This window comes from Mustela nigripes, chromosome 4 (assembly GCF_022355385.1).
Source record: "Mustela nigripes isolate SB6536 chromosome 4, MUSNIG.SB6536, whole genome shotgun sequence".
In the NCBI taxonomy this organism is placed as follows: domain Eukaryota; kingdom Metazoa; phylum Chordata; class Mammalia; order Carnivora; family Mustelidae; genus Mustela; species Mustela nigripes.
In genome coordinates, this window is record NC_081560.1 from 20,816,469 (window position 1) to 20,838,923 (window position 22,455).

Consider the following 22,455-nt stretch of genomic DNA (forward strand, 5'->3'; position numbering starts at 1 on the left):
GTTTACCATTCTTAACTGATGTAGTCCTTTATTCATAGATTTTAATGTTTAGATAGAAATCACAAGACATATGAGAAAAATTTCAACCACTTTATAAGAAAAAATTATCTATAAAGATAAAAATAAATCACAGAAAGAAATAGAACTTAAAAAAAAAAAAACCCCAAACTCATTATCTTTGTAAAAAATAAAAAGAATATTATACATATAAAACAAGAACAGGCGTCCATAAAAAGGAATAGAAAATAAGATTTTTTTTTTAAAGATTTTATTTATTTATTTGACAAGAGAAAGATCACAAGTAGACAGAGAGGCAGGCAGAGAGAGAGAGGGAAGCAGGCTCCCTGCTGAGCAGAGAGCCTGATGCGGGACTCGATTCCAGGACCCTGAGATCATGACCTGAGCCAAAGGCAGCAGCTTAACCCACTGAGCCACCCAGGCACCCTAGAAAATAAGATATTAAAGAGTAAATCTAGGACCAAAAAAATCAGATGACAAAATGAAAAAATAGTTAGAAAGACAGTCAGTGGCTATAGGCTAAAAATGGTATTACCAGTATAGCAAAAGATAAATGATTGACAGAAAAGTTACAGGACAGAGGATAAAACCACTGAAGTAAGAAATCTGTCTGAGAAGAACACTCAGGAGAGGGGAAACAACGTAGGGGTAAAAAATAATGAAAGAAAATCTACCTGAATGATAGAAACAAGCAGGGGTCCTGTTTGAAAGAGCCCTGCGTGCTAAGCATGTTTTACAAACAACAACAAAAACCACAAAACTTTATATACAGGTGTTCCTCCCTTTTTGAAAGTTTTCATGACACACTTTGCTTCTATGAAGGATCTACATTAGTACTTGTTTTAGCTAACTGAAAGAAATGAGGATGAATTTTCACCTTTACAAAAAAAAGGTGAAAAGCAAAAACAGCATGTGTTTGTTTCACAGTGAGCCCTTAGAGAGGCAGATCGCACCCTCCCCAGGAACTACAACCAGCCTCTCCGCACCAAGCTGCCCCAGTTGTGAACTGTGTCTGTGCTTTATCTCAATTTATTTTGTGCATCACTTAGCAAGATGTGTCCTAAGGTATCAGAAAAGTCTGAGAGAGAGGTTGTTTTTTGGGTCTGGGAAGAGTCAAATTTTTTCCTTATAAATAAAGTGGTAATTGCTTCTTTGCTTTATGCCAGTTTGGCTTACAGAAGTTTTCACAGAAACACTATTTTTGAATAGAGGGAGAAACAGAAAAGAGAGAGAGAGAGAGAGATAAAGATCTCCTAATGAAACTTTAAAACTCTAGGAATAAAAAGAAAAATTTTTAAAGCTTCTACAGAGGGGAAAAAGCAGTCTATTACACACAGAAGAATAGTAAGTGTCAAACTTACTAGACCTTTTATCTGTAACAATGAATGTTAGAATACAATGGAATAATAACTGTAAAATTCTGAGGAATATAAAAAGATAAGGAATTAAAAGTCTATTTCCAACAAGGAGGGCAAAATAAATGAATTTTTGGATTAGTGGAAATATGAAAAGTTATGTCAATGACTGCATATGAAACAATTCTTTGAGGAGCTATTTCAACAAAACTAAAAAGGAATCCAAGAAAAGGAATGATATGGGATGTAAGAAACAGTGGCAGTCATAGATGACACAGGAAAGCAAAAGGAAGCTTCAAAGAAAATAAAGATCCATTAGATTTTGAGCCTTTATAAGACATTTGGAATGAAAAAGTTTTAATAGTATTTTCGCACCTGTAAGTCCAATCACAATACCTGAATTATATATGGTACCCCACTACCCCTTTCATTGTTTAGAATTTTGGCCCTGATGTTTTTCTTCTGGCAACAATCAATTTTCTTAAGATAACTTGATCACCACTTAACACATACTTCTAACATATCCTAAATTTGTGAGTCTTGTTTGCAAATGGGTTTCCAATATGAGTCTTCATATAGCAAACCCTCCTAGGCATATATACCCATGAATATTTCATTTCACACTAACATATGAAAGGAGAATACAAATTTCTTGGTTTAAGGTCATTTTCCTTGATCACTTTTTAAAAAAAGATTTTATTTATTTATTTGACAGAGACAATGAGAGAGGGAACACAAGCAGGAGGAGTGGGAGAGGGAGAAGCAGGCTTCCCTCTGAGCAGGGAGCCTAATGTGGGGCTCAATCCCAGGACCCTGGGATCATGACCTGAGCCGAAGGCAGATGCTTAACAACTGAACCACCCAGGAGCCCCTCCTTGATCACTTTTTAACTGTACTGTTTTCTTCCATCCACTACTGCTGTTGAGCTATCTGATGTCCATCCATCCATCCATCCACTCATCCATCTTTCCTTTTGCATGTCATCTTTCTCTCTGAAATCTTTCATAATCTTCCCTATGTCTTTGATATTCTTAAGCAAACTTTAATATATCTAGGTAGGTGTCCCTTTATTCTTCCTGTCAGGTATACTATAAGCCCTTTCACCAATCTGAGGCCTTCTGCTTCCGAATTCTAGCAAATGTACCTCCCTTATTTTTTCAATTATTCTGCCCTCTTAAAATTTTATTTTTCTTTATTTACTGCTGTTAGGATGTTCACACTTGTACAATTCCTTTCCATATCCTCTAGTTTCTTTTATATATATATATATATTTTTTTTTTTTTAATTTTATTTATTTGAGAGAGAACTAGCTTGAGTGAGGGGAGGGGTATAAGGAGAAGCAGACTTTCCAATGAGCAGGGAACCAGACACAGGACTTGATCTCAGGACCCCAAGATCATGACCTGAGCTGAAGGCAGGTGCTTAACTAACTGAGATACCCTGGTGCCCCTCTTTTGTATTTTCTATCTCTTTATCTTTTTTCTTTCCTATTTTTTCCCTAAAGAATATTCATTCTCATTTTTCAACTAATTAATTCATTCACAGCCATTCTATTTATAATATTTGTTGCAGTCTTCATTTCAAATATATTTTTCATATCTAGTATTTCCATTTGGTTCTGTTTTTACAATTTTTAGACTTTATTTCATATTACTAGTACATCCCTTTGTATCTTTATATTAATTATGCTTGTTTTGAACTCCTGGTTCAACAACTGTAATAATTCTGCTTTAGATCATATATGTTGTCAGTTTATTGATTTCTTTTGAGACATCTGTAGTCCTCAGCTGTCTAGTTATATCTCTGTGAGGTAGTATTTTCAACATACCAGCTATTCTTTCTTTTAAGATATATCAGGGAGGACCAAAGGTCAGGCCTTAAGTAGCATCAGCACCAGTGAATTTAAGGAAAATGGAGGGGAAGAGCCATTAAGTAGTGAAGCCTATTCACAAAGAACCAGTTAATTACTCTACTTACTATCATCCCCCTATGTAAGGATTTCACGGCTTTAGACCCTTTGGGGTAAGTAGAAGGCAATTTTCCTGGACTTAAAGGATGAAAGAGAAATGGATTACTGAGAGTAGATGGTCAGGCCACATCTAATTTCACCAATTCTCAACACAAGTAGGGTTCATGCACTGCCATAATGTTGTTCTTTGGATTCTGCACTAGTTGTACAAGCTAGTTTCTATAGTGAAGGAACAAGAATTAACTCAAGGTAATTCAGGGGACAGACAGCATTCTATCTCATTTAAAAGAGTTTCTGGAAGCTAGTTGCCTCTCATTTTATTTTTCTAGGGCTTATTTCTGGGGTTTGGGTCTGGGAAGAGTCAAAAATTTCCTTATAAATAAGTTCCCTTAGGAAGGGAACTATGTTAGTTTGCAACTCTGGCAGAAATAATTTTCATTCTATATTGTTTGAATTCTGCTTTATGAATTATGCACACTGCATTACTTCTATAGTAATTTTATTGAAATAAAAACTGGTTGAACAAAAACAGCATTATCGAAAACTAAAAAGTTCTAAAGGTCAAAACCAAGGAAGAAGTTTTCATTCTAATATGTTAGAACTATTAACAGTCTTCTGTATTAATTTTCTTCCCAAGAAGAAAAAAAGGCTATTTTTACAAATTTAATGGTTTCTAATGGGTAGTTGTGAGGTGAGGGGAAAAGAATAGGAGAGTTGTAACATACAATATTTTATTTTATTTATTTATTTATTTATTTATTTATTTTTTAAAAGATTTTTAAATTTATTTGTTAGAGAGATACAGAGCGCAAGCACAGGCAGACAGAGAGGCAGGCAGAGGCAGAGGGAGAAGCAGGCTCCCTGCCGAGCAAGGAGCCCGATGTGGGACTCGATCCCAGGACGCTGGGATCATGACCTGAGCCGAAGGCAGCCGCTTAACCAACTGAGCCACCCAGGCGTCCCCATACAATATTTTAAAAGCTTTCAGATTCAACTGGCAAAAAGCTCAACTGAATGGCATAAATCTTTACTAGTCTTTATAAACTGACTCACAAAGAAAAATTAAACAGATCAGTAAACAAGATCATTTGTTAATCACGAATACATTTTGAAAGAACACTTGTCTGAGGAATCAGAAGATAAGAACAACACAACAACTATTATACCCAACTTGTTTTTAGTTTTTACAGGAAATTACATTGATCATTCTTCAACTCTCCTATTTTTTAACACTTTTATTTTTTAAATTTTTATTTTTTTAAAAGTCTTTATTTGACAGAGAGATCACAAGTAGGCACAGAAGCAGGCAGAGAGAGAGAGAGAGGGGAAAGCAGGCTCCCCAGCAAGTTGAGATCCTAATGTGGGGCTCGATCCCAGGACCCGGAGATCATGACCTGAGCCGAAGGCAGAGGCATAACCCACTGAGCCACCCAGGCACCCCTCTTTAAACTTTTTTAAAACTTGAAATAGGGCAGCTAAAAAATGATTTTATCTGACAGTCTAAATCACATTTTTCTTTTCCTCTTCTTTCGTTGACCCAATAGGGGAAGATTACCAGAATTTGTAACATAAGGAAAGCCTACAGGGAAGCTAAAAAGACAACAGAGATATTTTTGAAGTTATTTCAATTCCTGAGGAAGATACATCATTGCATTAATTCATGAACTAATCTCAACTCTATTTTTGCTTCATAATCCAATGCACATATTATTAGTTACTTTAGTTAAGACACAGGAAAAAAAATACAATTTCAGAACTGTTACAGAAATATAAGTTTAATAAAAACAATTTTCTAAAATTTCTCTATTTGTTAGGGTATTTTCAGCTTCAAGTAACAGAAAACCTGAATAACAGTTGATTAATGAGCTCATATATCAAAATTTTCCAAGTGGGCAGCTCCAGGATTGTTTCATCAATTTAACCAAATCATGGTGCTACACTTCTCTTGACCTTGCTTTCTTTTTGAAAGTTGACAGTACCAGCTTTAAGCATTACATCCTTTTATATTATCTGTTCAGTTCCATTCTATTAGTCTGTACAAAACTGTACCTTTATAAATATCTGGTAGTGTTAATACTACATTACTTTTCATTTTCAAAACTATCTTACTGTTGTTGCATGTTTGTTTTTGCTGGTGAACTTTAATTCATATTTACTATCAAATGACCTAAATTTTATATTAAAAATACACAACACTTATACAAGCTTGTAACTAAGTAAAAACACCCCTGGGAGAGTAGAAGGGGAAAAATTATGTAAAATTATTATTAACAATAATGATGAGAGGGAAAAAAGTACAGAATACCATTTTATCAGAATAATGGCACAACAGATATTAAAGATGCTAACTGGAAAGCAACGAAGCCCAGTTACACGGAAAATAAACACTACCATTTCCTAGCTTAGTAACTAATCTACGTTAATGACAGCAAATCATTAGCTTCAGAATCTTCTCTAAACTGCTGAATTAGCCTGATTTAGTTAATTGTTAGAAGTCTAAAAGGGTCCAATTCACAAGGACTTATTCTATATAATTACATACAAACACACACACTTATTTATTAAAAAACAATGTCAATAATATCAATGTTTGACCAATTCCGTTAGTTGAACTAAAAATCTTTTAAGACTTTGCTTTTAAGGTTTTCACAAAAATGTTTATAGATAAATTAGGACTTGCAGACTCTACTAACATAGCCCTCATGTTACTTTCACAGCCTGATAGCAGAAGGGAATGAAATTTAACTGTCAAAATTTTGGAGCTACATGAGGCCCTAAGATCAACTGGTCCAACCTCATTTTCAGATGAATAATCAGGCTCAGAAAAGTATGTATACAATTTTGCCAAAGTTGCAGAGGGATGAGTGGCAGATCCAGATGAAGAGAGACCAAGTCTTCTGATTCTCAATTCACTATTCTTTCAATTATACCAATCTGCCACTATGGTTAGAACAGAATGGAATAAACAGTGACAGATGTGGGAAAATACAGTCAACAGATGTTAAGGAACAAAACAAGTAAACACATAACTACTATAGAACAGGAACTAGGCTGAAAGAGCTCTGTATCACCAATGTTTGACTGAGCATCTGCCAAATGGTGAAGACTCATATATGTTTGCTACCTTTAATAATACACATATGAGAAAGTATTCCTATTACAATAAACTGAGTTTCTATAGCAAACTATAAAGCTCTGGTGGTGTGACAGACTATCTTCTAAACATAATTTTCAATTAGTGTTAAATACAGAGCTTACATATGGGGAGTCTGCTAAACCCCCTGTGCTTGCCAAAAGTTATTCAGAAATAAACCCAAATTTTAGATGTGCTGAATTTTGATGTAATTATGTATGTGTTAGACACAATACTAATAAATCCCTTCTTTCTAAGCAGCTGCCAATCCACTGATTTAAATTGTAATTTCTTTCTGAGGGGAGCATAACATTGTTACACTCTAGTTAAAAAGTAAGAGTTGAAGTTTCTTCAAATCTTGAGATGTTAAATCTAAGATAATACATTTAAATAATTATAAAGAGCAACCATTTAAGATGTTATAGTATCTAACACAATAAAAAATTATAAAAAGCAGCAGCAATTTTACAATTAGATATGCCATTTCTTTCTTTCTTTAAAAGATTTTATTTATTTGAGAGAGAGAGAGAGAAAGAAAATGAGCAGGGAGCCCAGCTCGGGGGCTCGATCGATTTCAGGACCCAGGGATCATGACTTCCGCCGAAGGCACTCAACGCACTGAGCCACCCAGATATGCCATTTCTAATTGATGATCTTAATAATTCAAATTTCTTCTATGATTTCAAACAATGCATTTGAAATTCCCATCATAAATGCAGTTTTAATCAAATAACCCACATTACTGAATCACAGATAAACATAGTAATTATATGTTAAGTCCATCTCAAATAACAGTAATTAACTGTAGTAGAAAAGCTTTAGAACAGTTAATAAACAGAATGTTTAAATAAGCTACAGAGCATCCATGTAATGAATAAAATTGCTATTTTCTTTTCTTTTTTTTTTTTATAAGATTTTATTTATTTCCAAGAGAGAGAGAAAGAGAGCATGCACGTGTGAGTGGGAGAAGCAGAAGGAAAGGGACGCTGGGCACAGAGCCTGATTCGCAGCTCAATCCCACCACCCTGAGATCATGACCCGAGCTGAGATCAAGGGTCACAGCCCAACCAATTGAGCCATCCAGGTGTCCCCCAAATCGGTATTTTCTAGTATTTAATAATGTGGGAATTTAAATAGTATTTTCCCTTGTCCTTAGAAGGGCTTTTCATGGCTTATAAATAATAACATAGTAAGATAAAATAAAATTAAATGGACTTTAAAAAATCAGGTGAAAGTAATCCCATGGGAAGACAATTGAATATACCACAGTTCTGACATGAGGTTTTCGGTTTGGTCTAACTTAATTCAGTGAAAGATTTTTTAGGAGATCTAGAGTACTGAAAAGACTGAGTGTTTTTTTAAGAAATCCTGTATTTCAGCTAAGCTTTACAAAGATTCTGAAAAGCAGAGTCAAGATTATACTAGATGAGTATCTAGAATTGTGGTACCAATGAAGATTAGAACCATATACTTTAATTACTAATCTGGGCTTGAGGAGTTAGAGAATTTCAGGAGACAATGACCTGTAAACTAAGATCTGAAAAGATGTGCAAAAGTTAGTTACACTTTGAGGTCAGACAGAAGAGTGATTCAGGTAGGGAGAACAGCACGGATAAAAACCCAAAGGCAAGGAAAAGTGTATCTATAAAGAATTAATATTCAGTGGTCATGAAACAAAGAACTGGTAGCAAGGTGAAGTTGGATACTAAAGATGGGGCTGGAAAGCTAATTCAGGTGAGGCATATAAAGGAAACTAGGAGTCGGGGAGTTTAGATTTAATCTACAGGGCAAAGGGACACAACAAAAAAATTTTAATCAAGGAAGGTCTATCATGTTTACATTTTATATTTTTTAATTTTTTTATTTTTAAAGATTTTATTTATTTATTTGACAGACAGAGATCATAAGTAGGCAGAGAGGCAAGAAGGGTGGGGGGGACAGGCTCCCCGCTGAGCAGAGAGCCCAATGTGGGGCTCGATCCCTGGACCCTGAGATCATGACCTGAGCCAAAGGCAGCACTGAGCCACCCAGGTGCCCCTATTTTATTATTTTAAAAAATACTTATTTACTCGAGAGAAAGAGAGGGAAAGCTGTGAGTAGGGGAGCAGAGAGAAAGAGGGAGAGAGAAAATTAAGCAGACTCTGCACTGAGTACAGAGCCAGACATGGGGCTTGATCCCACAAGAGTTAAGATCATAACCTGAGCAGAAACCAAGAGTCAGAGGCTTAACTGACTGTGCCACCCAGGTACCCAGAGTTTATATTTTAAAATTACTTTATCTTATTAGCATGAATCCAAAAGTAAAGTTGTTAATCTACTTCTTTGTTTTCCCCATGCACAACTGTAAGCTCTAGAAGATAGAGCCCTAATTCACAATTTTATCTCTAGCACTTAGCTTATTATCTGGAACATAGTAGGTGACCAAAAAGTATCTATTGAATAAATATCCAAGCACACATTTTTGCACTTCACTGGTAACACAAAACTGCTGTATTCTGCTTGCAGTACAGAGTATGAGATGGGGGGAGAGGTGGCATACACAAGAAGAAGAAGACCAATTATTATAGCCAAGCATAATCACATAAATATTTCCCAACTGTATTCTCAGCACAAAATGACTACTGTAAACGTAAGAACTTGAAAAGCCCGTTGGGAAAAAAATGACCTTTTTTTTTCCAGGCATTTTTCAGAGTAAACAAGGTATGTTTTGAGAGCACCTGACTGGCTCAGTGAGTGGACCTCGTGGCTCTTGATCTCAGGGTTGTGAGTTTAAGTCCCAAGCTGGATGCAGGGACCACTTAAAAAAAAAAAAAAAAAATCTTTTAAAAATAAATACGGATGGCTGGGTCAGTTAAGCGTCTGACTCTTGATTTCAGCTCAGGTCATGATCTCAAGAGTCATGAGGTCAAGCTCAACGTCAGGCTCTGCACTGAGCATGGAGCCTGCTTGAGATCCTCTCTTTTCCTCTTCCCGTCCCTGGTCACTCGCACTTACTCGCTCTCTCTCAACAAACAAATAAGAAGAGGAAGAAGATTAGGAACAAAGGCCAAATAGGTGCTGATAGCTCAAACTAGTGAAGTAGTGATGGAAATAGAAGATGGAGGTAAAACTGGTATTAGTTAATTACTAACTAGATCAGTGAACTTGCAGATAGCGTTAGCATACTCATGGGAAAACTAAGTAACACTAGCCAAAACCAGAGGGTCAATCCATCTCTACTCTTAGAACAGCCACAAGCAGGGACACGATATAATTTTGGTCACTTACAGACACACAAGCTAAGACTGAGAAATTAAGTTAACTTGATCAAGGTTACTTGACTAAGGACTGAGATACGCTCTGGAGCTGAAAGAGTGGTTCTCAACTGTGTCCACATGGGTATCAGAAACCTCTGGGGTCCGGGCGAGACAGACAAAGAGAGAGACAACGGCACATGGCTGGGGGTAGAAAAGAAGAGATGAATAGGAAGGAAGAGAGAAAGAGGGAAAGGAGGAGAGGGAGAAGGGCAAGAAGGAGGAAGAAGAAGGAAGAAAGGATGGAGGGAGATGGAGGGGAAAAAAGACAGAAAAATGAAAGTGATTTTAGTTTCACTCTACTGTGCCAACAGAACCACTGAGGTTCCACAATTCCAAGTAAAACCACAACAGTTTTAGGCAGGAAAACGTTCCAAGTATGCAGTTTAACCAGACGTTCAACTCTGCCATAAAAAACCTCAATTAAAGCACCATATAGTCTCTGGACACTGTAACTTGTAGGCATACTGTCAAAATCAAGCACTTAGAAAATGTGAAATTTTCAAAAGAGTGAAATTTTCAAAATTTCAATTCATCAGATCAAGCCTCTGGCAATACACCTTTTAAGAACTACAATTTTATTTAGGAAAAAAAAATCCAAACCTCTTGCATTTGTACAAGGCACTGAACAATCAAGAGTTCGGACCATTTTTCTACCCTCATTTTATACCAAATTCCCCACCCTCAACTCTTTCTGGAACACACTATGTTCTTTCCTGCTTTGGGACTTTTATACTTGCTCTTCTCTCACTTAACATGGTTCTTCTTAGTTCTCTACTTCTCATCTGACATCTTGAAGATGATCATCCCTGCAGAGATGGCTTTCCAACCTGCTCTATCTATAAGGGACCTCCCGTGTGACTTAATCTCATGGCAGCCAATGTTTTTTCTTCACAGTATTTAATGGCCACTGCAAGTATCCCCACTAGCATGTGAGCCCTCTGAGAGGACGGATTTTATTCTAGGCCTACAGCTATCTCTCAAGCACTTCAAATATACATGGCACATAGATGGTACTGAAATATGTTGGGAGAGAGGAAGGGAGAGGGTCAAGCTTAGGTGCTAGCAGATGTCTGACAAATATTATTAAGTTAATGAATAAACTTGTTTGCATGGAATAATTCACCATAAATCAATTGAAAATTAAAAAACACATAGCAAAATTGGTGATTCTGATTTTATAAGAGTTGACTATAGCAGTATTAGGAAATGAATCCACACCTGTCACTTCTCCTAATACCTGTACTCCATGGTAGTAAAACTATAATGGTGAAAAAAATTACCACAATTTAATATGTATTTAAAACAGAAGATAAAATTGTGTTAAATTTTATACAAGAAAAACTTTTTTTGAGAGAATCATAGGGGAGGAGCAGAGGGAGAGAGAGAATCCCAAGGAGGCTCCATGGCCAGTGTGGAAACTGATGTGGGGCTCCCATGACCCTGAGAATCATGATTTGAGTTGAAATCAAGAGTTGGATACTCAAACCACTGAGCCATCCAGGTGCCCCTACAATAAATAAATTTTAAAAACTAGAGGGAAATACATCAAAATGATAATAGATACATCTGGATGGTTTGATAATTTTTTTTTTAAAGATTTTATTTATTTATTTGACAGAGATACAAGTAGGCAGAGAGGCAGGCAGAGAGAGAGAGAGAGGGAAGCAGGCTCCCTGTTGAGCAGAGAGCCCCATGTGGGGCTCAATCCCAGGACCCTGGGATCATGACCTGAGCTGAAGACAGAGGCTTTAACCCAATGAACCACCCAGGCGCCCTGACAATTTCTTTTTTACATCTTTCTATATTTTCCAAATGCTTTAAAATGAGCATATTATTACTTTGATAATCAAATTACCACACTTTACTGGTGCTAAAGCTAGCCATGACCATTAACAAAGCATTGTATTGATCAATTTTGCGAATTACTCTATAATAATAACTCATTTTTTAAAATCTTCAAATGATAGTCATTAAAGCTTACCCAAAGTGAATTGTTGTACTGAGTCTTTGTTACTATCACTCTTTGCCACTTTTTTTTTTTTTTTTTTAATTCTGGGAAGTAGTTTAAGCATGGTAGAAAAAACACCTCTGTACTTATTTCCCCCTGAAAATAAAGCTCTAGCCTTTGCCTAGTAGGAAGTATGGGAGAAGTGTCCTGAGGGTCCCTTCATGTGCACTTTTTAATTACGATACTATCGTCTGTTAAAATGTTTTTTAAAGTTTTTTTTCTCATAAATATGAACTATTTTAATAAAAAGATTCATTTTTATAGTAGCTAAAAGAAAAAGCATACTAATCTAATTTCTCAAATTAGGCATTTTAAACCACTGAATCTTAAACAAATACCATTTATCTAGGGATAATAATCACAGGCAAAGTGACTACTATGCAGGGTAACTATGTAAATTATTATCTAAAATAAGATACTTGAGAGTGAATCAGGGGTACTACTAATAACTATGCCAGGGCAATATACATAACACTGAGACCAACTCAGGCAAACATGTCACCCTATTACGAGAAAAATAACTTGGATGCTGAGCTTGTAAACTTAAAAGTCGTTACCAGTTACATGAAGTCCTCTCTTAGAACAAAGACAACCTCTACCATGTTAGTGCCTAATATATGTCACTACAATGAAAGCATAAGGTGGAAAGGAACAGCAAACATAGAATAAGACAGTTTTTAAGATATTAATTCTTATAAAACCCCCCACCAAGCAAACACACACATAAATAATGCCTTTGGAAATTTATATATAGTCTTTCTGCTCAAATAATGTAGTAACTTGTATGTTTTAAACACATAAAACTGGATAATACAGTTGGTAAATTTTTCTTCCTCTTACTCAGAATTACTTCAATTAAAGACATGGGGAAAGGGTGAAGAATGGTTACAAAGAAAAGAAAATGGATTATATATACTCTTCTACTTAAAGTAGTTAAGACAGGAGAGAAGAATCACTAAATGTCTTTACCCATTCCAGAGTCTTTCTTGGTGCCATCTGATATTATGTCTACATGATCAGAGTCCACATCATAACTAAAGAAATCATTCAAATAGGTCTTCGATCGCTGGCCACCAAATACATATAGGCAACGATTTTTCTGAAAAATAAGGAAAAAGGGCGAAGAAGGGAGAAAGTAATCACTTCCATGAAGTATTCAAAATCATCCTTCTAAAATTTCAACCTCTATAAAAGCAATTTTATGACAGATCCCATGCAATGGAGTACTATATTGGTATAAAGAGGAATGATGACACTCTATGTACTAAGAGGTGATCTCTAGGATACCTTATCAAAGTAAAAAAGCAAGGTATAGAATAATGAATTCAGGGCACTGCCTTCGCATAAGAAAGGAAAAAAAGGAATGTGTGTAGTTTTTTTCTTTCTTTCTGAAAGAAGCTTATTAAAGACCTTTTTGGGAAGGGACAGAGCAAGGAAGATAGATAGAAACCAGATCTCTCCAAAAGTACACTAACTTTCTATTTTGCCTTTGGAACTATCCATATTGCTTTTACTTAATTAACGCAAAAGAAAAAAAGCAATCCCTGAAATTCGAAAAACAATGAAATAAACCTACCTCTAATAAACATATCTATAAAGATATGACCACAGACATGCTCAAAAAATAGCATGTCATTAATATTTTTTACCACCCATCCCTAGCTATATCCTAAACAGAAAAATAATACGAAAGGAACCTGAAACATTCAGTAATTTTTCTTAGTTCTGTGATTCTGTAAGTATTATAGAAAGACATAAGGAGTAATATAATACTGTCATTAGGAAGTAGGATTTTAACCTTATGATACATAAATACAAAATCAAAAGGATATATTTAAAAACTCAATAATTCTTAATTTGAATCGGATGTCAGTATGAACTAATGATTTAATTTTTCTTACTAAAAAAGATACATGTATTTATATAATATACATATGTGTGTATATAGTTATATGAGTATACTGAGAAGGGGGCACATCTACTCGACATAGAAAAATTTGGGCATCAAAAAGAATAATGACACACTGGATTAAAAACATCAAATATATATAAAAGTCTACAAGTTCATTATAATGCGTAAAAAATATATTGGTTAATTTTGGAGCTTCAACTCATTAATATGAAAAGTAATAAAGAAAAAAACCAAACATTTAAATTACCTATCCTGCGTGGTGTGCGTATTAGGGTAGCCAAATAGTTAATGAGGATATGTTTTTAATAAAATAATCAGCTAATAAATACAGAATAAATAACATAATTAGAAAAATCACTGTTTTACAAACCCTACACAATGATTATCAATGACTGCAAAAGCCATTTGGTAAAATGTGGACAAGAACCTTTACTACTGATCAATCAGGCTGCTAACACCCAAACCCATAAAATAATTTTCAAATCACCAAAAGTATGGTAACTACACATTAAATGTCTCTTGATATTTTGTAATCAGATCATCTTTGATTAAGTATTCTTGCACTTCTCCTTTTGTATTTACCACCCTTCTTAAAAAAAAAAGAGAGAAAATCTAAAATCAAGCCTCTGGATCTAACTACCAGCTTACAGGAAATATGGAGACTAAATGATCACAATGCCACAAGGATAAAATCAAGAATATGGGAAATTTGAGAGTACATATGATTCAGTCTCTTTAACAAGTAAATAAATGGAATACGAGGGTGTAAGAAATAGGAGCAGGGAGTACTGTCACACTTAAAAGAAATTTAAAAGACAAAACAACTAAATATAATACACAGACCCGTTTCAGAGTCTGACTCGAATAAACCAACCATATTGATAATGCTCTGGGTGTATATTACAGTGGTATCATTATTATGTTTATTAAAAAATCCTTATCTGTTAGTGATATACCACAGTGTTTATAGGTGTAATGACACGCTGGGAGTTGCCCAGCAAAATAAAATTTCAGAATAAACTTGAAAATTGGAAAAACACTGAAGAAATGAAATTTAAGTGGAACAGATATATGGAAAGTGAACAGCAGTATACTGATAACTGTCGAAACAGATAAAGTACACAGGAATTTATTACATTCTTTTCTCTACTTTGATAGATGTTCAAAATAGTCCACAATATGTTTTTAAGGTTATGTTAACAGAAAGAAGCCCAACTTTTCACTATAACATCTGAAAAGGTTAAAAAAATGGTTCCATATCGGTTTTGCGGATATATTTAAATTCTAATCCTATAAAGTCAATTCTTAATTCTTCATACTTAATGAAGAGTGGCAGAGAGGAAAGTAAAATAAAATAATTGATCTTCTAGTTGCTAAGAGAAACCAGTAAGTAGAAAGGTATAGAAAGGGAAACAGCTACGATATCTGTAGTAGATAAGAAGTAGTTAGTCATAAAAGTGTCTAGATTAGCATTCAAGTAATAACTATTTAGGAATTACTACGTTAATGAAAGACTCTCATACTTAGCAACTAGTTCACTGCTGAGGAAATTTTACTTTTGTCTATCATTGCTAACACTAATCATTTATTTTTTGAAAAGTTTTGATCGCTCTCTGAAGATCTGGATTTTACTACTTCTTTTCCTATTGAGAATATACACGACAAAATAACAATACAATGTATAGAATATTCTTACTGAGTGGAATAGCATGCAGTGTCCTATCCGAGACTGGATGTCCTCAGGCCCAGCATTACAGGAGTCCTCTCGAAGAAGTTTCCAAGTTTGACATTGGCAGTTGAAAGCAAACAACCCACTGAACTGTGGTTCACTGGCTCTGCTGTCGTCTACGCTGCCATTACATGTCAAAATTCTACCACCAAAGGTGTAGATCATATGTTTTTCTGAGTCCATACACATCTATCAGAACAAGGCAACAGATTGAATAGTTACAGATTGTTCCTGTCATTTGGGCTAAAATGAAACCAATGTGTGCAGTTTTAGATTCTTGAGAAACTAAACTTTGTCTTAATAGCACTAAATACCACCCCTGTTTATCATGTGCACTTACTACAATATGCTCACCACCTGGCAAAGACTCAGGATGCACTTCTACATACTTTTTTGGGTTTTCATTTTTCCCAGAAGAGCAAAATACACTGATGACCTTTATGTTTTCTTGAAACTTTATTTTTACCACATCAATCAATAATATATGAGGTGCTGATTTATACCAAAGAGTGAATGCTAATCATACTCTATGGGTAAATAGAGTATGATTTACCTCCTTCTCATCCTTCTTAGAAAAATTCCCTTCTTTCTATTCTAAGCAAGCATCCATCCTATTAATCTTACTACCCTTTAATCAGAGGGCAGCTATGTCAGTAAGAGTGATATAACTAAATTTATCTTTCTGCATTTATTTCGCAAAGCTCTTCCAATTGTGTTGTTACAATACAGAAAAACAAAGAAATGTTTGCAGCCATCTCCAGACTGACTTCTCTAATAATGAATCTGCCTTCTTTAACATAATACTATAAATTTAATTTTCTTTGAGGTATGTTATACAATTTATGTTCAAAAGCCAAACTTGATTCTTTCATTCTTTCCAGTCAGGGAGATCATGGCTTTTCATAAAAATATCTCTGATAAAAAAAGCCATCTGTCACAAGACAGTAAAAATCAAATTCTATTTCAAAGAATATGTAAGTACTAGCTGGGAATTAGATGTTGAACACAAGTGGCATTGATATTTAAAGAATAAACTGCATATACAAAACATTTATTTTTTGGTTAAAGCACAAATACTAGCCATTATATGTTCAATTTTCTCCTCGCATCAAATTGTGCTATTTATCTATTTTCGTACTGTTTTCAGGAAAAAGCTATTTTCATAATTGTAAATTTTGGCTTTTTAATTAATATTGAAAAGATTATAGCATCTCCCAATTTCCCCCTAACCACTAAAAGATCCAGTCACTTCCCATTTCCCAAGTTTCTGACAACCTTCCATAAATTAAAATGAAAATCTACTATTACTCAAGGGTGAAATCTAGTGAATATGGTTGAAAGTATTCCCACTCTTTAACCTTAAATGATCATATTATTAAATGTGATCCATAAGTTGCTGAAGACGATTCAGTATAACCTCATTCATCTACTACATCACCGTCTGAGGTTTCACTGAACCTGAGTCACTTTACCCTGTCCTAAGGACCAAAGGCCCAGATCTCTCCAAACACTTCAGGATCATGCTGAAAAAGGAGGGAATCCACATTATGGGAGCCTATTTAAATATTTACAAATTTACAGATTCATACTAATTTTGGCTAATATCCATTTCCAATGGTTCTACTTCAAAAGGAGTTTCTATTTCTTTCTGGGGATATTTAACTTTAATTTTGATGTGGCTATTCTCATTTGTTATTAGTGGTGAAGCATAAACATTTTTATCTTGGTAGCTTTTTCCATTATACCAGACCAAACCAACACAAAAAAAGAGTGAGAAACTATAGTACTTTCATGTATTCTTTCCCATACCTTAGAACAAACAGGACATAAAACAGATATAATTAATTTTATTCCTTTATCTTGGTTCTTCCCTGGATAAGATAAGCAGTTTCAATGAGGGTCAATTGTCAAACAAGAAGTGTTACTCACTCTAGGCAACTTTATGTTGTTCAGCAGTTTAGGATTTCCTTTTCATTTTTAATCTCTGAAAGAAATTTCTGAAAAGCTTGTAACTTATTAAAGTCTATATGCTAATATTAACATCTTTTCTCTTGAAGACTTCAAGAGATCATTTAAGTCATATCTTGAAGACCACTCACTCATCTACTCTATTGTGTTAGATATTTAGTTCCTAAAATCAAACAAATAGTGGATAGCCACTTATTTCCCACCCCAGTGTTTTAAAATCCAAAAGTCTTTATTTTGCTCTGTCACATGAATGCAGATTGTTTAGGATTAGGCTGGGTTCAGAACAATTTTTCTCCTCACAAACTCTGAAGCTTTCTAACTAGTGTTGCTCAACACATCAACCTCCAAAAAAATGATTCATATCAATCTGGCCCTTGCTTACTTACAGTAACCAGATTCCTCTCTGTGGCTTTCAGGATTTTTTTCTTAATCCATAGTTCTAAAATTTCATTAAGAAAGTATCTAGAAACAGCGCAGAGGACCATAGGTTAAGGGAGGGAAAACTGGAGGGGAAGTCATCAGAGAGGGAGAAAAACCATGAGAGACTCTTTACTATATAGAAACTATAGTTTCTATAGTAAACTCAGTTTATACAAACTGAGGGTTGCTGGAGGGGAGGTGGGTTGGGGGATGGGGTCATTGGGTGATAGGCATTAAGTAGGTAGGGTATGTGATGTGTTGAGCACTGGGTGTTACAGGCAACTGGTAAACTACTGAACACTACATCTGAAACTAATGATGTACTCTAAGTTGGTTAACTGAATTTAAATAAAAAATGAAAAAAAAAAAAAAAGAAACTAACTAGGTAAGGTTATTCTTTAACATTCATCCTAATCTGCCCCTGGCGTTCCTTTAATCCTAAAACCTATCTTCAGTTCTGGGACCCTTCTTCCTTTTTAACCTTAAGGCATGTTGTTCTCAGTTTGCGTCCATTCTCTTTTTCTAGAACTCCTATTAGATGGATATTAGAACTTCAGGATCTTTTCTCTGTTCCTTAACTTTTCTCTCATAATTTCAGCTCACTAATTTAGTAATATTTAGAGATGTGAGCTTTTTAATCAATTGACTGAAACTTTTAGTTTGGCTATCAAATCTTTAACTTATAGTTTTTCGAGATATTTCTTTTTCATGAATGAACAGCCTCCTGAATTGCTCTAAAAATACCACTTAAACGTAAAGGCTTCTTCAGTCTATATAACTAGCTGTTTTTCTTTGTTAATTCTTAATCTGTTGAGTTCACTACCCCTGTCTCATGGTATTCATTATTTTCAAATATTTGATTCTTTTGGGTGGGGGGAATTGTTGTTCTAATCCTCTGTCTGCGAATTCCTGTTCACCTGCCTCTTCATATACAGCAGCCTGCTTCAAGGGACTGGAAGGGAGAGATGAGATATGATGCTGTCAAGGGCTCCACAGCTGCTCTCCAGTGCCTCTTGGGAGCACTGCCCTATCCATCCAGCCCGTGTCCACACTCAACACCTGACCTGTGAACAATTACCTCAGCCAAGTGTTGCTCAAACTGGAGAATGCCCAGCTGTCCAGTCACCAACTGATCACCTGTTTGCCCCAGCTACATAAACGTTGAGACTCGACTCTTTTTTTGGTGTGAACAATTGAAGTTTTATTTATTTATTTATTTTTAATTTTCCCAAAAGATTTATTTATTTATTTTAGGATTTTATTTATTTATTTGACAGAGAGAGAGATCACAGTAGAGACTCTATTTTTAAAAAATTTTTAAAAGATTTTATTTATTGGGGCGCCTGGGTGGCTCAGTGGGTTAAGCTGCTGCCTTCGGCTCAGGTCATGATCTCGGGGGCCCGGGATCGAGTCCCGCATCGGGCTCTCTGCTCAGCAGGGAGCCTGCTTCCTCCTCTCTCTCTCTGCCTCTCTGCCTACTTGTGATCTCTGTCTGTCAAATAAATAAATAAAACCTTAAAAAGAAAAAAGATTTTATTTATTTATGACAGAGCGAGTGAGAGAGGGAACACAAGCAGGGTCAGCTGGAGAGGGAAGAAGCAGGCTCTCTGCTGAGTAGGGAGCCCGATATGGGGCTGGAACCCAGAACATGACCTGAGCCAAAGGCAGCTGCTTAACAACTGAGCCACCCTGGTGCCCCTATTTTTTTTTTTAATAAACTTTGACTCTAGTTGCTGCAATCTTAAGGACTCAGTTTCTTCTGTTTGGATATGAACCTATTTGCTGTCTACCTTACAGGAATTCTCCCCAAGGACATTCTTTCTTGTTTTCAACATTACTATTAATGTATTCTTCTGCATTTCATAGTCTATGGGGTAAGAAGACAGGGAGAACGTCAATGAGCTGAGATCTCCAATTTTTTGACTGAAGTTTCTCCAGTCACTTCTTGGCTATCTTGTATTCTATTTTCTAGTAATTTCCTCAAAAAGTGTTTCTACTTGAAGGATAATTCAGGTAGATATAAAGCTCTTGGCTCACATGTCTTGTCTTGAATACTTTCTAGATGTTGCTCTATTGTCTCTCTTAGCGTTGAATGCAACTGTAGAGGAATCTGAAACCAGACTCATTTTATTTCTCTTATAGGTGATTTGATAATTTTGCCTAGATGCCCAAGAATGCATCTTTATCTTTGAAGTTCAGTATTAGTTACTATTATATGTCCCTGCTTGGTCGATTTTCCCTTAATATAGCATGCCCCCCCTTTTTTAAATAGCATGCCCTTTTGATACATAAATAGTCTTGAATTTTATTTATAAATATTTGTTCTGCTCCACTGTTTTGGTTTTCTTCTTTAATGTCTCCAATTATGTGTACGTTGGTTCTCTTCTGACTGTATTTGCTATAATTTTCTGGCTAAACCTTTCTACATCTTTATTTCTGTTCTCTTCATCTACTCTTCTTATTTCCATGCTACATGACCCTTACCTACTCTTTATACTCCTTTTAGATTATCCTTCATTTCTGAAAGTGGTAATATGTTTTTCTTTAGTTCCGTTCCTGAATTTCATCAGGTCCAGTTTTACCTATACCTGTTACTTAGCCATCTCATCTGCATTCTTGAATTTATGCTTTCAAGCTTCATTAAGCCATTTAATTCATGTTAGAATACTGGAATATAATTTCTCACCTGCTACTGGATGAAGAAAAGGTTTGCTTTTCTTTTTCTTTTTACTGTTTTTCTTTAGAGTAAGTCTCTAAAGATTTGGTGTTTATCACTTTCTAGTTTTTCATATTTAAATGAGTTTAATCTCCCTGGACCAGATAACAGAAGGTTCCTATACAAGGGTGATGCTCTTGCTCAAGGATGTCTCCTGTTGCTACTCAATTAAATGGCTTCTTCAAAATATGGTACTTCTGTGAAGTCATGTCTTCTCTAACTATGAACTTCACCTGGTTTAGGGGGCTTCTATTTCATGCCTTGAGTTCTGCCCTATTAAACTGTATGGGCTTCAAAACTAGCTCTGGGTATTTCAGTTGTTTCTGGGTAAACTTAAAAGGAATTGGAAATTGTGGGTTTCTGGTTTTACTGAATATGTGACTTATGGGGGTGTTTTTCTTTAATCTTTTTGTTTGGTTCTCCTTGTCAAAGAACATCATACAAAGCAACATGGAAAACTTCAGAACTATCTTAATAAATCTAAAAGTCTTTAATTTTTTTAGTATGTTAACATTTTAAATGGCAAAATAACTTCTAAACACATCTTCATGCCTCTAGCTTTCTCAACATTCTTCTCAAATTTGAATGGTAATTGTCAAGTCTTAATGTGTCATGAATGACCCTAAGTAATTTTTGGAGTAGCTTTATTTATATGAACTAGAAGAGAAAATGGGGACTTATAAAGATTATATTAATTGTCGATATCCTGGTTTCTTCACCCCCACTGTTCGTCTATTACATCTAATCAGATGAAAATCAAGCATCATGTAACAGAACCTAGCTTCCAAGGAACATTCTATTTTATCAAAGTTAAAACAAACAAGGGTCACAGACAAGAACCATAAATGTGCTATACTCAAGCTACCCCTAAGGTATTCTTTTTTCAATCTGTAAAAATAAAGACATAAGCATCTTTTGTAAAAGAAATTTGTAACCAGGTGGAAGAAAATAAATGGTTTCCCTAACAGTGTTATCTGCTGACGTTCTATTTAAAAAAAAAAAAAAAGATCAGAACCAGCCTAACATTTTTTTGAAGTTATTATTTTCCATATGAACAACAATGAGGATGTCAGCAGGGAAGTGCAAAGCTCAGTTATGGAGAGCCAGAAGGAGTTCTAATTCAATCTGAGGAATACTTTGAAGACTAATGTTTTTGATTTTCCATCTACCACTCACTTCATAGGCATAAAACTCAATCCTCTTTTCCTTATCATTTTCCTATAACAACTACTTGTTAATATAAATATGTCAGTAGTATAGTTTAAAAGCAAAGAATTAACAAAAATCTCCAAAGAAACAATAAATTTTTTAAAAGACCAGTGTTTTAATTCCTAGGCCCAAGCTAGATTCTGTAATTATCTTAGTATTACTTACCATTTCTCAAGTACTAGATAATGAAAGCTAGGTTCATCAATACAGTGTTACAAATTTTTTTTTTTTTTAAGTCTTTTTTCTCCCCCATACTACAAAAACAACTTCTGGATACAGGCTGAGCCAAATAAAACTGCCTGCAGAATTCAGTGGTTACTGTTTTGTGTATGACCTATACTAAACTGATGTGGACTAAACATTCAAAGACTCATAACAATGATAATGACATCTATGGGGATGATGAGAACTAGATGTGCATTAATATTAAAATGGCATATAAATTGCTATGTGTAGTCTTCTTGTCTATAGCACCATTATGTGATTTCTCTTGGTGTTCAGTTCAAACTTAACTTCACCTAGTGTATGTCACATTCCTATCTGCTTTATATAACAAATTTATGATTATACACAAAAGTAAAAATATTTCACTCAAATTGGAAACTCTAGATTTCAAATTCTCAAACTCATTATAGAATAATTTTAAATTTCTCCCAGGAATGTAGAGTAAAATGTTTTAAGAGTGTAAGTTGTTACTGTTGAGTTATGACCATTTATCATA

The 22,455-nt window shown here is 35.0% G+C and overlaps 1 protein-coding gene across 2 annotated transcripts in view; it reads right to left on the bottom strand.

Moving 5' to 3' along the window:
• The window catches only part of MKLN1 (muskelin 1), a 171,283-nt gene that overhangs the window by 39,254 nt on the left and 109,574 nt on the right, over window positions 1–22,455 (bottom strand). For both annotated transcript variants that reach the window (XM_059396396.1, XM_059396397.1), the window contains exons 11-12: window positions 15,389–15,610; window positions 12,750–12,879 (exon numbers count right to left, since the gene is read on the bottom strand). In XM_059396396.1, the coding sequence (XP_059252379.1) occupies window positions 12,750–12,879; window positions 15,389–15,610 (352 nt within the window). The remainder of the gene's footprint in view (window positions 1–12,749; window positions 12,880–15,388; window positions 15,611–22,455) is intronic.